At 34.8% G+C, this 16236-nt stretch overlaps 1 protein-coding gene across 1 annotated transcript; it reads left to right on the top strand.

Annotated features, from left to right (window-relative positions):
* The first annotated feature begins 1788 nt into the window (after positions 1–1788).
* LOC148618444 (pseudouridylate synthase RPUSD1-like) lies at positions 1789–10453 on the top strand. The gene is made up of 5 exons (XM_088577379.1): positions 1789–1902; positions 2752–3032; positions 5042–5165; positions 9304–9508; positions 10112–10453. Exons 1-5 carry the CDS (start codon positions 1879–1881, stop codon positions 10441–10443), a joined length of 966 nt encoding a protein of 321 aa, XP_088433505.1. The 5' UTR covers positions 1789–1878; the 3' UTR covers positions 10444–10453.
* The last annotated feature ends 5783 nt before the right edge of the window (positions 10454–16236 follow it).

Raw genomic sequence — 16236 nt, 5'->3', positions numbered from 1 at the left:
CATCGATTTCTAAGTATAGGTCAAGATATGAGGCTGACTTCACAGTGTCTGTAGTATCCTTTATCTCAAGTTCTTTGGGATAGATGTGATGTATCAAATCCTCGAAATTAGGATTGTTTAAAGATAATACGTCATCTATATAGCGGAAACTGAGATTAAAGGATCTAGCTAAACGATATTCTTTCTTTCGGATCAGATCGATTTTAAAAATAGCCTATTAAGAGTGAAGGAAAAGGTCAGCAAGTAAAGGAGCACAATTTGTTCCCATTGGAATGCTGACCATTTGTTGAAAAACATGTCCACCACACTGGACAAATATGTTGTCGATTAAAAATTCCAGCATTTTGTAAACATGTTCTCAGATTTATGGTTTACCACAATCTCTTCTTTGGAGAGTGTGGTAGCAGTGTAGGTCTTATCACTGCTATTATTTTCTACATCTACCTCTGATAACAAACACTGGATGTAAAACATTTTGCAGAAAAAAACAATGTTGTTTTGGGCTTTGTCTGCTGGCACGACAACAAATTCGTCATGTATAGTAGACAATGCTTTTGCTACATCGGGGTCTTTGAAAACTGATTTAGTCTTGGTACTCATTGACCTACTTAAAACTTTCATATGTTTCAAAATTAAAGACCTCACGGCCTTTAACCATCCTGACAGAGAATCAATTGTGTATAATCAAAAAAAGTGTATAGCATTTTATGAGCAACTTGGCGGGTGTTTCTAGAAAAACAGAGGATGCTTACCCTACTGGTGCACCCGATCCATGCTCCCAGTTTTTAGTGGAGTCTAAGTTGCTTATTCGCTTTTGTTACTTTGTATGTATGATTTTAGTTACTATATGTTCTTTGTTGTGTATGTCTGTTTTCCATGTCTGGTCTTTGTCCCTGGATTACATTCTTTTGATTACCGCTATAACCTTGGTTACCTTGATTACTCTTAGACATTTTCAACTCAGGGCCTAATCTAGACAACAATGACAAGGAAAATCTTTAGTAAATTCTGTTTGAAAACTAACAATATTGACATATTGTTCATTTAATCTATTACAAATTGCTGCCAAAGAGAGCACAAACAAGGAGAAGTTTTTTGCTCATTTCTCCCTATAGATTAGGTCATTGGTCAACCTAGCTCCCCTAGTCCACAGGATTCAACTTGTGCATCTCCAACCCAAAATTTCAAAGTGTGGATTTTTCTTACTTTGAAAATCCATCTAATATTGATAGTCAATGATTCACAGTGGAGATCTTATTTTTTAAGAAATGCTGGTTTCGGTGTAAAGTGTCAAGAAATTTGAGGACATAAACATACACAGCCAGAAATACCAAAAACAATAAAAGAAAAGAAGATCCATAAATACATTAATAAACAATTAGTATTGATATGCATTTCATTAAAACAGATGGTTCTCTTTAAAATGACTAAGTTTTTGATCGGTTTATTTAGCTTGCAATTTGGTTACATGAATATTTATGAGATCTTCCTTGACTCAGTGCCTCACCCCTTTGATTACTAACACGTTTAGTAAAGTTACGATATTTTCAACAAAGAATTTTCACCAAGCCCCTGTGCTTGGGAGAACAAACTGGGAAACCCCAACAACAACAACCCAAGTACAATATCAAATAACCAGAAAGTACACATAGAAACGAACAGTAGCGTGCAATATATGCACCAGTGGAATTTACTGTAATATAAAGTCCCTAGTACAATATAGCTTCACATCTAATATACCCACACAGTTTTGCCAAAAAGATCCATCCCTTCAACTCCGCTGATCCTAATTTTAAATGGTCCGAAATTACTGGGACGACTCTCTTTCAACACATTTAACAAAGTTTGTTTTCCCCTTCTGAAACGACCCCATCTAAAATGAGCTTACGGCTCGTAAGACGGGTAAAGAGTTTTTAAAAGCACTTTTTAGTTCCTTATTACATCTTCCGAACCTAAATATTATAAACCGAATTATCAATTTAGTAACATACATATATTTATTTCGATTGAGATTTACATGCCATGAGTTTTTAGGGACTGACTACATTACTTGACAGTCACTTGTTACTATGTTCAGTAGTTAACTGTTACAGTCAAAAATATTGTTATCTTAACAGTGTTCAGCAGGATAGAAATGGGTATGACTTTATTGGGTATCAAACCCATGACCTCTCATACTTGAGGCGAGCATGCATTGTTAAAGAGCATTTATGCATTGCTATGATGGAGATCATGTTAATGATTGTATTTTATCATTCTTAATATATATTTAGACTTGTGTATGCATTATTCTTTTACATACATGTTGTAGAAGCAGCAGATTTAAAGTCTTTCTTGGATTATAACTCATTCTTGTATAGACGACTTGCACATTCACTTTCATTCCAGAGAAGTTCCTCTTTTAATATCAAGGTCAACTGATATCAGGCGTAAGATCCGATGACATTGCAATGGGAGCCAAGGGGACAGAAACTTTGATAGATTACAACAAAGAATTTTTAAACGATACATATATTATCGAAGCATTTCAGATATATTTCATGATTGGAGATTTAATTCCACATTATTTTTATTGTTCTTGCATTCTTCAAATCCAATATACTTTTTTGTCTACTATAAAACCGTAAACCAGTTTCCACCAGATTCAGTGTAAATGGCGAATGTGAAAGTCGTCTATTTTCATTACCATCACATATGTTACTGGTTTGTATCATAATGAAATAACTATGATTAAACAATTTATTATTTCAGTTAGATAAAATTCTTGTGCCTCTGACAATAAATTTCTACCCAGTCGAGAGAACACTCCACTACATACGTAAGCTATTCAACCAAATTCTGATTCAGTACCTTAAACTGACAAGCAGGCACCATCAACCAGAAGTATTGTACAAAAGTAATAACTATATCATAGTGAACAAACCATTTGATGTCAAAATAAATAGTCAGGACAGTAGGGATTATACAGTGGCAGACAATTTAAAGACTGCATTCCCAGAACTACATGATCAATCTTGTGTTCATCACTTTAGGTATTACAAGCTTTACTGTGAGTATTGGAGGTTGTATAATGGTATGCCACTGTCATTGCCTGTTGACACCAGTTTTATTCTTTTGATTACTTGAACATTAGGTGGTGAGTTTTGTTTGTTTACGGCAAGGTTTCAAATAACAAAAGGGATGTTGGTAATATTTTTAGGGTATATGATCCAAACTTTGGCATTTTGGAATTAAGAGCCAAAAAAGGGGCCAAATAAGTCAAAATGTAACTACATAAGTCAAGTATAAGCATGTGGATATCTCTGATATTGTATTATATTGCTTAATACCAAAAAGGTCACACTGGGATTAATTTTGAAAGTTACGACCCTAATCATACAAAAATTAGCTGCTGAAAAGGGCCAAAAACAAGGATGTTTGGATTTATATGAATTTGAATCATAAGGTTTCACACCCCAAAAGCAAGGTTTTAATGGATTTTATAGGTTACTGTCCTTTCTGTTTAGGGGTCAGTATGTGGCCATAGGAACTATTTAGGGGTCAGACTGTGGAACTATTTAGCAAACATTTTATAGGTTACTGTCCTTACTGTTTAGGGGTCAGTCTGCGGCAAAAGGAATTATTTAGCAAACATTTTATAGGTTACTGTCCTTACTGTTTAGGGGTCAGGTTGTGGCCAAAGGAACTATTTAGGGGTCAGACTGTGGAACTATTTAGCAAACATTTTATAGGTTACTGTCCTTACTGTTTAGGGGTCAGGCTGTGGCCAAAGGAACTATTTAGGGGTCAGACTGTGGAACTATTTAGCAAGCATTTTATAGGTTACTGTCCTTACTGTTTAGGGGTCAGTCTGTGGCCAAAGGAACTATTTAGCAAACATTTTAAAGGTTACTGTCCTTACTGTTCAGGGGTCAGTCTGTGGCCAAAGGAACTATTTAGGGGTCAGACTGTGGAACTATTTAGCAAACTTTTATATGTTACTGTCCTTACTGTTTAGGGGTCAGTCTGTGGCCAAAGGAACTATTTAGCAAACATTTTATAGGTTACTGTCCTTACTGTTTAGGGGTCAGGTTGTGGCCAAAGGAACTATTTAGGGGTCAGACTGTGGAACTATTTAGCAAACATTTTATAGGTTACTGTCCTTACTGTTTAGGGATCAGGCTGTGGCCAAAGGAACTATTTAGGGGTCAGACTGTGGAACTATTTAGCAAACATTTTATAGGTTACTGTCCTTACTGTTTAGAGGTCAGTCTGTGGTCAAAGGAACTATTTAGCGGTCAGGCTGTGGAACTATTTAGCAAACATTTAATAGGTTACTGTCCTTACTGTTTAGGGGTCATTCTGTGGCAAAAGGAACTATTTAGGGGTCAGACTGAGGAACTATTTAGCAAACATTTAATAGGTTAATGTCCTTACTGTATATGGGTCAGGATGTTGCCAAGGGAACTGTTTAGCAAAACAGGCAGCAACTTAAATAAATATGTTTGAATTTCAATGAAATTGTACTACGTTGTACATTGTTCTAGATTCCATATTAAAAAAGGAAGGTTTTGATGGAGTTGAAAGGGCCCTTACATGTGAAGGGTTACAGGAAATTAATTAACATTTTCTCAACTTTGTATAAATTGCTTATTTTTTATTTCTTACTACAAATTTAAAAGTTCTTTTACCACTTCCATTTGGGTAAAAAAAAATTTGTCAAATATTGAAGTAGTTTATTTTACTTAAACTTTCATTCTGACTGTTTTCAATCTAAACACCAATAAATCAAAATTTTTGCTATTTACAACCTGATTTTTTAGCAATGATTTGATACTATATACCGGGAATATACTCCGCCAGTATTTATAATTCTTTTCAAGATGAAACAAATCAGTTTACACTTTCACTGTAAAATTTTGCCAACTTTATCCACTTCCAAGGACCTTTATACTTGGTTGATTGATTTATACGACCATGTGAAGTAAATGTATATTTTGGTACAGTTTATTTTCTGTATATTAGACAGCCCATCTAAGTTAATGATATTCTTTTATTACAGGTTTACACACAGACTAGACTATCCCACTAGTGGAGTACTGTGTATTGCTCTTAACCAGAAGGCTGCAGCTAAAGTTCAAAGGTTATTTGTACAAAGAAAGGTTATAAAGCATTACCTTGCTTTGGTAAGTGTGAACACAACAGTTTGTAAACAAGCTGGTCTGGTTATATTTTCTCTTCATGTATCTTAATGCCTATTTTTGTTTTTTTAAATATGGTTGAGAATGCACAATGTGGCAACAGGCTTTTATAATCAAAGACTGACGTCTTCAAAGTCGTTTACTGTCAAATACTCTGTGCCACTGATTTGGCTTACTTTCAACATCAGAAATGGCATGAATGCGATATGCTTTAAAATCAGTTGACTTTGGTTAGAATCTTGTTTTCCTTGATATAATTACTCTTTCGTAACCTTGATGACCCAAATGTTTTCAATCAAAACAACTGAATACCAGGAATCAGATTAAACAAATGACCATGGCTATATGTAGATATCAGGGCCCTTATTATGTATAAGACCTATAGTCAATTGTAACAGGCCCCTGTGTCTGAATCGGAAACTGGGTAATGTTCAGTGCTAACCGATCATTTCATCTTTTAATGTAAACTTCCCATTCTCATACAAGCAAAAAATACATGTAGAATACATGTGTATGATATTTAAGAGGTACATTTTGATCTTGTATGAAGCTATAACAGTAAACACAGCATCTATCAGTAGCTTAATGTGGAGTAGTTATTTATATTATGCAAATCATAAAATGTAAAGTACTGAAATTACAAGTGCAAGAAGTTACTAATAATATTAACAACTTAAAAATGTTTCCTTATTTACTTTCCATTATTGAAATCTTAAATTTTTGGTCAATCCTGAAATTTTAAATCCCAACATTTTTACATTTATACAATAACAACAGTATTGGTATAGTTTCTCTTGGGGATGTATAGGAGTGATTCTGCCTGGTAAGTCTTCAATAAACAGTCAATGAATTACGAAGAAGTTTTAGGTAAATGTTGTATCACACAATACAACAAAAATAAGGTTGCAATTAATAAATATACAAGTTTTTGTGGTTCTTTGATATGTTTAATCTAAATGTATATTTATATTTTGATATACATTTTGCACATTGGACTATACAAAAGGTAAATGTCTAATTTAAATTTTGTAATATCTAATACCACTGTCAGAAACATATACTGTGTCAAAATTTAAATATAAATTAAAATTTTGGAAGTCAATTGTTGAATGATAACTAATTGGTTCTTTGCCATTTGAAAAAAAAAGTACTTGTTTTGTTTTCATATATTACATACAATGTAGTTATTTTTTTAATCATTCTATAATTTTCCAATCAAATTTAAATTTCAAACTTTACAGACATTAAAATACATAATAACAAACTGCAATTTTTTAACATTTGTAGTAGAGGAAAAAACTTCATATCTGTATATTCTGTGACTGTTTCTAACAAAAATTTGATGCATCTCAGTTTGTCTCCCTTTGGTTGATTTATAGTTGTAAGATGATGAATATTTAAAACTCAATATTTTGTTGTTTCCATGTAGTTATAGTTACACATGATTATTAGTTAGCAAACTTATAAATTTTATTTTGGCTACTAACTGCCTGACTTTTTAAAATAGAACATAGGTGTCAGACAGAAGATTTCCTCATATATCTCCAAAACCATAAGGTTAAGCAAAATTCTGACAGGGTAATTGTGTTCAGAATGATGAGATGTTTTTGACTATTTTTAATGTTATTACTTAAAAAATTTTCTACTCTGAAAGTACTCGACCAATTTGAATTGAACTTGATATGAATGTTTCCTTATGGTATTCTGCAAAGAACTGGTGTGCGGAAGTTTGATCCGTCGAGATGGCTGCTGTTACTACAAATAGAACATAATGGTCTGAATGAAGTTTTTTCGCATGTATCTCCCATGTTCATTGCACGTGAAAGAACTTGCTGTGGTATTCGATAGGAGTAGGAACCTTTGCGCGCCGCCATAGGAGGCTAAATTGCCCAACCCTACCCACCCTTCCTTTCTCTAGTGGCAATCAAAATTCGTCAACCCTATTATCCTTGTGTCCTATCCCTTTTAAGCTCACCTGGACGAAGGCCATGTTAGCTATTGCCATCACTTGGCGTCCGTCGTTGTCATTAACAATTTTTCAAAACTCTTCTCCTCTGAAACTACTTGACCAATTGGAACTAAACTTGGTATGAATGTTCCTTGGGGTATCCTGCATAGAATTGAATTGGGGATTTTTGATCTATCAAAAAACATGGTTGCCGCTACTAAAAATAGAAGATATGGGGGTCAGACAGTAGTTTTTTGCATATATCTCCAAAACAGTTAGGTCTAGTTAAATTCTGACTGAGTAAAAGTGTTTAGCATGAAGAGGTCTATTGGCGGTTAAATTTTCATTTTAATCTATTAAGCCATGTTGGAGTTATTGTCCTTTTTCAACGTTTTTTGCTATTTTTTATGTTATTTCTTTCAAAAATCTTCTCCTCTTACACTACTTGACTAATTGGAACCAAACTTGGTATGAATGTTTCTTGTGATATCATGCATAGAACTGGTGTGGGGATTTTTGATCCGTCGAAAAGCATGGCCGCCGTTATTAAAAAATAGAACATGGGTCAGACAGTAGTTTTTCGCATTTATCTCCAAAACCGTTAGGTTTAGCTAAATTCTTTCAATAGTTGAAATGATCCTTATTTTTAGGACTACTAAAGTCTTCAGACATAAATTTGTCAGATGCCTTCTTATAAGAGTTATTGCCCTTGACAGGGAAAAATGACAAGTTTGTTTTTTTTACAATTTGCAGCCAATATCTTGAAAACTATGATAGATTTAGACTTTCATTTACTGAAAAGATCCTTATGATAAGTCCTACCAAAGTTTTCTTGAGTCAAAATTGTTGGACAACTTCTTGTTTAATTTATTGCCCTTGAAAGGCAAAATTCAACCAGGTGAGTGATTCAGGCTCCTGGGAGCCTCTTGTTTCATTTCATCACAATCATTTCATGTTCATTTTATTATCCATTTCATGTTCATTGCCTGAATATAGCTTAAATATTGCTGCTCAGGCATTCAACCCCAATAATCAATCAATCACATACATCTCCAGAGCCATTGGGTTCAGCAAAATTCTGACATGATAAAAGTGTTCAGCATTGTGAGATGTATTCATATTGAAATTTCTTTTTTCGTCTGTTAAGCCTCTTATTGCCCTTTTCCAATGTTTTTTTGCTATTTTTAAAGGTATTATTGTAAACTACTTGACTAATTTGAACCAAACTTAGTATGAATGTTCCTTAGGGTATTCTGCATAGAAATGATGCTGGAAATTTTGATCCGTTGAACAACATGGCCGATGATATTAAAAATAGAACATACCGGTAAGGGTCTGACAGATGTTTATATCTCCAAACTGTTATGTTAAGCCAAATTTTGACAGGGGTAAAAGTGTTTAGCATGATGGGATCAATCTCTTGTCAAAATTTTGTTTTAAACTGTGAAGCCACATTGGAGTAATTTTTAGGGGATCAGGACAAAAGCCCCCAGGATAAAAGATCCCTTTTAAAGTTGCACCCAAGCTTTTCTACCAGATTTTCACCATCCATACCTTTGTTGACAACATTATCATACATTGTGTCTACACACTCCTTCCCAACAAGACTAAAGACACCTACTACAAGGTTGTTCAACAAGCTTCTCCAACTAAAACCAACACTCCGTCCTAGATCCATGATCCTATTTTGACATTTTTTCTCTATTTTTAATGTTTTTTCTTTCAAAAATCTTCTCTGAAACTACTAGATCAATTAGAACCAAACTTATTATGAATATTCCTTAGGGTATTCTGCATAGATCTGGTGTGGGGATTTTTGATCCGTCGAAAAACATGGCTGTGGTTACTAAAAATAGAACAAAGGGGTCTGTCAGAAGTTGTTTTCATATATCTCCAAAACCATTAGCTAGGTTTAGCTAAGTTCTTTCGATTGCTTAAATGATCCTTATTATAAGGCCTACAAAAGTCTGCAAGGGTTCAAAGTTGTCTGACAACTCCCTGGTTTGTTATAACTGAAAGAGAATCTGAGAATATTCTGTGGTGACAAATTGATTTGTAAATTGGAGGCATAAAGATATCTGAAAATCATCATGAAGTTGATGAGTGGGGTGGGGGATGGCATGGTGGACCTTTCATGCTTGTGGACTAATTCAGAAAGTTCTTCAATTTCTGCAGGTTGGAGGTCACTTATCAGAACCATATATACTAGTCGATGTACCTATTGGAAGAGACAGTGCTGTCATTGTGAAGAATAAGATGTGTCCTTGTACGAGCCCAAGCTGTGTCAAAGTAAAAAAGGCTACAACACTGATTATATTATTACAACATGGTACCTACCAAGGTATTCCAACATCCAAGGTTATAATGGTACCTTATACAGGTAATATCATTAACATCATTCTTATTACTAGTTTGGTTGATTTACAGATTTTTTTGTCATGAAAAATAAATGAAATTAAAAAAAAATTAAAAAGTATTCTGTTTCAGGTGCAGCCCATCAGTTGAGTGTCAATTGATATCTGTTATTTTTTGTTTCAGGTAGAGCCCTTTAGCTGATGGTCCATTGAAATTGGTTGTTTTGTGTTTCAGTTGCAGTCCATCAGCTGAGGGTCCATTGAAATCTGTTGTGTTGTGTTTCAGATAGAGCCCATCAGCTGAGGATCCATTGAAATTTGTTGATTTGTGTTTTATGTGCAGCCCTTTAGCTGAGGGTCCATTGTAATCTGTTGTTTTCTATTTCAGGTGAGGATCCATTGAAATTTGTTGTTTTGTGTTTCATGTGCAGCCCTTTAGCTGAGGGTCCATTGTAATCTGTTGTTTTCTGTTTCAGGTAGAGCCCATCAGCTGAGGGTTCATTGAAATCTGTTGTTTTGTGTTTCAGGTGCAGCCCATCAGTTGAGGGTCCATTGAAATCTGTTGTTTTGTGTTTCAGACAGAGACATTTTGTTGAAGGTCAGTGGATATCTGTTGTTTTCTGTTTCAGGTAGAACCCACCAGTTGAGAGTTCACTGTAACCTGATTGGACACACCATTATTGGAGACTATACTTACAGCTATGAGAAGGACACTGAGCCATACAGAATGATGTTACATGCATATAGCATGACACTTCCTCTTACACATGAACCATTGGATATTATCACCCCTGATCCATTTGTACAAAATATTGATTCTAAATGGAGGCCTCACAAAACATTTAAAACATACAAAGATATTTGTACTGAAGACTTGAGTCTACAAACAGTGCAAGAAAAAGATATTTGTAGTCTGAAGTTCCATGTAATGAGTAATGAGATGGAAAAAAAACAAAGCTGATAAAATATTATTTTCCTTTTTACTGCATATTAATTGCTATCTGCTTCATAGTGGTAAAGTCAGAATTATTGTGAATTTGTACCAATGTCTTCTAGGAAGGAAACCCTTGGAAGCATAAAAAAATAGGTTCATACAATAGTTGCTATAAAAAAATCTGTATTGAGCTCACTTCAACTAAGGTAAATTTGAGTTTTTGCCATCACTTTGCATCCATTATGATGTCTCTGTCATTACCAATTTTTAAAACTCTTCTTCTTTGACAATATTGGGCCAATTAGAATCAAACTTGGTTAGAACGTTTTCAAGGGTATTCTGTCTAGAACTGCTGTGGGGATTTTTTTATCTGTACAATAGAACATAGGGGTCAGACAGCAGTTTTTCGTATATATATCTCCAAAACCTTTAGGTTTAACTTAATTCTGACTGGATATAATAAGTGTTCCGCATGATGAATATCTATCTTCGGTCAAATTTTCATCAAAATCTGTCAATCCATGTTTAAATGTTGCCATTTTAAGGTGTTTTATTTTGCCATTTTTTATGTTACTTCTTTCAAAAATCCTTTCCTCTGACACTTTCGAACCAATTATAACCAAATTTAGTATGAATGTTTCTGAAGGTATTCTACGTACAACTGATGTGGAGAATTTTGATGACAAACATGACCACTGTTACTTACAATAGAATCTAGGGGTCAGACAGCATATATCTACAAAGCCGTTAGGTTTAGTCAAATTCTGATACTTGATAAAAATATTGAGCATAATAAGATCTATCTGTGGTCAAATTTTCATGAGAATCTGTCAACCCATGTTAGTGTTATTGCCTTTTTTAGACATAGTTTTACAATTTTGTATTATCAAAAATCATTTAGTGTATCCTATACACAATGGATCCATGAAAAACATGGCAGCTGTTACATAATTTAGAACATAGGTGTCAGATAGCATTACCTAAACCGTTAGGTTAAGTCAAGTTCTTACATTAGATGAGTGATTATCATGAAGAGATCTTTCTGCTGTCAAATTTTTGTGAAAATCCATTAATCCATGTTCGAGTTTATGCCTTTTTAAGATGTTTTTTGTTGTTGTTTTTTAATGTTATTACTTTAAAAAATCTTCTGCTTTGAAACAAACTAATGCACAGAATTCAACAGAAGTTGATATTATTTTTTCTTAAGTATGAGTTTTATCCGTAAAAAAACAGAATGAGATGAAGCATTTAAAGGCTGGTGAGCAATTCAGGCTGTGTAGAGCCTCTTGTTTATTTTTGGTCCTATTTTGAAATATATTTTTTAAGATTCCTCATGAAAACCCTGCCAGCAATTTTCAATCAGATTTCAGATATATCTTTATAGTTTTTGAGTTACAAGAGGCCAAAGGGGCATGCCCCTAAAAATCAACTTGTTTTAGTTTTGCTTTGATTCAATTTTTCTTTATTAAATTCTTCATAAAAATTCCCGATAAGATTTCAAATATCGCTTACAGCTTCAAGTTTTGAGGGGCTTAAATGGTTCACACCCAAAATATCAACTTCTCATATACATGTACATTTTTATAGTTATAGGGATTGAAGACAAAGGTCTTTGATTAGCACCATTAAAGTAGAACTTTTTCAGCTCTATTGGCCTAAAGGCCAGGTGAGCTATTGTCATCACTTTGTGTTTGCTGTCGTCCATTAACTTCTTCAAACATCTTCTCATCTGAAACAACACAACAGATTGTAACCACTCATGTAAGGCAGACCAACTAAAATTTATTTTAGAGAAACTTAAAATATCACGTTTTATCCATATATTCCCTTGCGAGACCATCGTCATCTAATCTATCACAAAGAGTTCGAATTTAATTACACTATTGAAGCGCAGAAGCTTACTCCAGCAATGCTAGAGGTTGTCTGGCAAGCTATTTTCTGACTTGGGGGTATGTAGGAACGGAATTCCAACCTCTTACGTTGTATCACAATTCAAATTTAGATCTGTATCAAGACTGACTGTTGCGTCTATGAATTGTCATACTATTGTGGGTCGTATCAAGCTGTGGCCTGTGAAGCATTTTTTTAAATGTGTGCTTCTGGGAGGAAGACTGGACCTTTTGATTTAGCGTGTACGTACCTTGTTGATCTAGAGTGTTTTGTTTTGTGAAAGAACCCAACAACAAATAAACAAATGGTGAAATAATTGTTAATTATCTGATGGATTAATGTTTAGGCAGGTGATTGGCATTTCAGCCCTGTCACCGTTTGTGAACCTCTGCTGGTTGATTTTTTCTTCACTCCTAAGAGGCAGACTTTATATTTACAAAACTCACTCCAACAAAGAGATCGGTTCTGACTTACTGTCGTAGTCCTATTTGTTCCTCGTGGAGCATATAACTGCTACAGTCGTTCTCCATCTCAATCTGCTTTGGGTTGGTTTTTTTTGCCCCATTCTGGGTATTTCCAATACTTTCCAGCTCTTTCACTCTTGTTCTTCTCTAGATGTACATAGGTTGTGCATAGGTCGCCCTTGTGGATTCCAATCCAATGCCTCTGATTATACTGTTTTGATGTTTTCTCCATGTAAGACCAATCTATTGTCATGCTAGTTTTTTTATTTATTTATTATTTTAATTAATTTATTTTTTTTTATATTTTTTTTATTTGTTTTTTTTTTTTTATATATTTTTTTTATTTTTTTTATCTTAAGTGTTGTTGTTTCCTGGCTAGTATGCTTGTTGGTTATTTTTACTGGCCACCAAACTTAACATCTTTTTTTTTGTTTTGTTTTTGTTTGTTTTTTGTTTTGTTTTTTGTTGTAATCCTGCTGTTAGTCTCCAGGTTTCACATCTGTAGAAAAGCACTGATTTAACATTAGTATTTAATATTCTAATTTTGGTGTTCTCACTTAGCACATTAGATCTCCATACTTGCTTAAGATATTGTGAAGGCATGACGGCTTTTTTTTTCTGGTTTTGATGTCTTCGTCTGGTCCGCCGTTCTTACTAATAACTCCCTGAGTATGAGAGTACTCTATTTCTTCCCCTTTAAATGTGACTGATCTACACAGGATTGCAGATCTCTTCGATCTTCTCCATGTTTCAAAGCCTCAGGTGGTATTCCATCCACTCCAGATGCTTTATCATTCTTTTATGAAATCATACTTTTTATACTGTCCGACTCAGTTATATTAAGAACTACCCCTGGTTGTACGGTTACTAGCTGGTCTGGTCTAGTGATCATTCCATCTTTCTATCTATTCATTTAGCTGGGTAATGACCTTTCTCTTTTTGTCTTTGACTGACTTAAAGTACCCCTATGTATGTAGCCCTTGCTTCCGTAGGAAGTTGGCTGACATATTCTCTTTTGCCATTCCAGCATAATTTTTTTTCAACTTCCTTATTAAGTGCTTGTTGTTTAGCATGTGGATAATTCTTTTGTGCTCTTGATTTACATTGTCGACTTTTTCTTTCATGTTACGCCTTTCTTCAACCTGTCATGTAGCGTCAGATATCCATTCTTTCTTCTCGTTGGTTTTCTTTCCTGGCACTATTTAGTTCTTGATCATCTGTATAGTACATTGAAAAATGGGCCCCGTACAGGTCCGGGTGTTAAAAGAATAGGCCTGCAGCAGCGCTAAGCTTGTCGTAAAAGGCGACTAAATAGTGCTCAGAACCCTAGCCGGGGGCTAGGGCGCTCTGCCCACAGACCAACTGGGATGTGTGCCCCAGATGGTGGAATGGGGTACCCCTGGCGTGTTACATTCTGGGGATGTCAGGCTATAATACGGAAAACCTGACCGCAAACCATAGTGGTGCACCGTGTTGGGAAAGATGCCACGTTCTTCGCACGTTAAAGAACCCTACTGTGGTATTCTCCCGGAGTAGGAACCATAGGGCTTCGCCACAGGAGGCTAAATTGCCCGACCCTACCCACCTCTCCCTATTTCCAGTGGCAACCAAAATTTGTCGACCCCATTGTCCTTGTGTCCCATCCCTTTTTCATTTCATCATCATTTCATGTTCATTTTATCATCAATTTCATGTTCATCGTCTGAATATAGCTGAAATATTGCTGCTCCTACGTTAAACCCCAACAAACAAACAAACAAACATTGAAAAATGGAATATGTCTTTGTCGTGTAGATGTGTAAGTTTATCTACATTGTATTTTGTTTTATTTCTTTTCATTTCAATTTGATCATTTTTTGCCAGTTTGATTTTCATTTTTGCTGATATCATGTAATGGTCCAAATTAACATCTGCTCCTATCGTAATTCTGACATCCTGTTTTGTACTTCTCCATCTTTGATTTATCATAATATGAATAATTTGATTTTTTATCTGCCGTTTGGTGGATCCTAGGTTGTTTCGTTGATGTTTTTGTAAGGGAAAAGACTTCATTTATGTTTTGTTCGAAGTTAATCACTTTCACGGCTTTTAATCCAAACAAATAGTTACTCTCTAGGTATTTTTGGTCGAAATTTCGCATACTCTTCGTCAATTTAGGACAATGTAGCATGCATAACAATTGAAGTTTTATTTCGGAGAGTGGAAGTGGGGAGGATGGCGGTATTATACCATATAGGTGGGTTTTTGGCTGTCATTTTAAATCATCTTGGATATGTAACAAGCTGCTCCCAGGAGCTTGAGTCGCTCTCTCTTTTTTTTTTGCCTTTCAGGGGCAATAACTCTAAAAAGGAGTTGTCCGACAACTTTGACTCAGAAGACTTTTGTAGAACTTTTCATAAGGATCATTTCATCCATTGAAAGTTTTTTTTTCTATTATAGTTTTCAATATATTGGCTGAAAACTGCTAAAACATAATTTTTTTGCCTTTCAAGGGCAATAATTCTAACAAAGAGTCGTCCGACTACCTTGATCTCCGCATTTTTGTAGGCCTTGCCATAAGAATCATTTCAGCAATTGAAAGTTTCTTTCTACCTATCATACTTTTCAAGATATTGGCTGAAAACCACAAAAAACAAACACATTTTTTTTCACCTTTTAAGCGCAATTCTCTAACAAGGAGTCACCTAACAACTTTGACCCATCGCAGTCTTTTGTAAGTCTTACAATGAGGATCATTTCGACAATTGATAGAATTCGGCTAAATCTAGTGGTTTTTTAGATATATGCGGAAAACTCGCGTCTGGCTCTATGTTTTACCTTTAGTAAAGGCGTCCATGTTTTTCGAAGGGTCCAAAATCCCCACATCAGTTCCATGCAGAACACCTTAAGGAACATTCATACCAAGTTAAGTTCTGATTGGTGAAGACATTTCAGAGGAAAAGATTTTGGAAAGAAATAACATTAAGAACAGAGAAAAAAAACAGGTCGAAAAAGGGCAATAACTCCAACATGTCTAAACAGATTAAAACGAAAATTTCATCAGATAGATTTCATTATGCTGAATACTATTATTCAGTCAGTATGTGGCTACCTAACGATTTTGGAGATATATGCGAAAAACTTCTGTCTGGCCCGTATGCTCTATTTCTAGTAACGGTGGCCATGTTTTTTTTGACGGATTAAAAATCCCCACATCAATTCTATGCAGGATATACTAAGGAATATTAATACCATTTAAGTTTGGTTCTGATTGGTCTTGTAGTTCCAAAGAAGAGTTTTGAAAAATTGTTAACGACGACGGACGACGGCGGTGGACGCCAAGTAATGGTGAATTGGTATACATTTTATCGATGAAAAGGGTTAAAAATGTCTTGTACAAATGTTATCATACAGATCATTTTTAAGCGGTGCGTGTTATCTGACGTGTTATTTTAATTCACACGTTATTTCATGATCTCAAGTAAAA

This window comes from Perna viridis, chromosome 4 (genome assembly GCF_037379345.1).
Source record: "Perna viridis isolate PV_CMFRI_1.1 ecotype Kerala chromosome 4, ASM3737934v1, whole genome shotgun sequence".
NCBI classification, from domain to species: Eukaryota; Metazoa; Mollusca; class Bivalvia; order Mytilida; family Mytilidae; genus Perna; species Perna viridis.
Note: the sequence above shows the minus strand (reverse complement) of the source record. Positions and strands in the feature narration are given on the sequence as shown.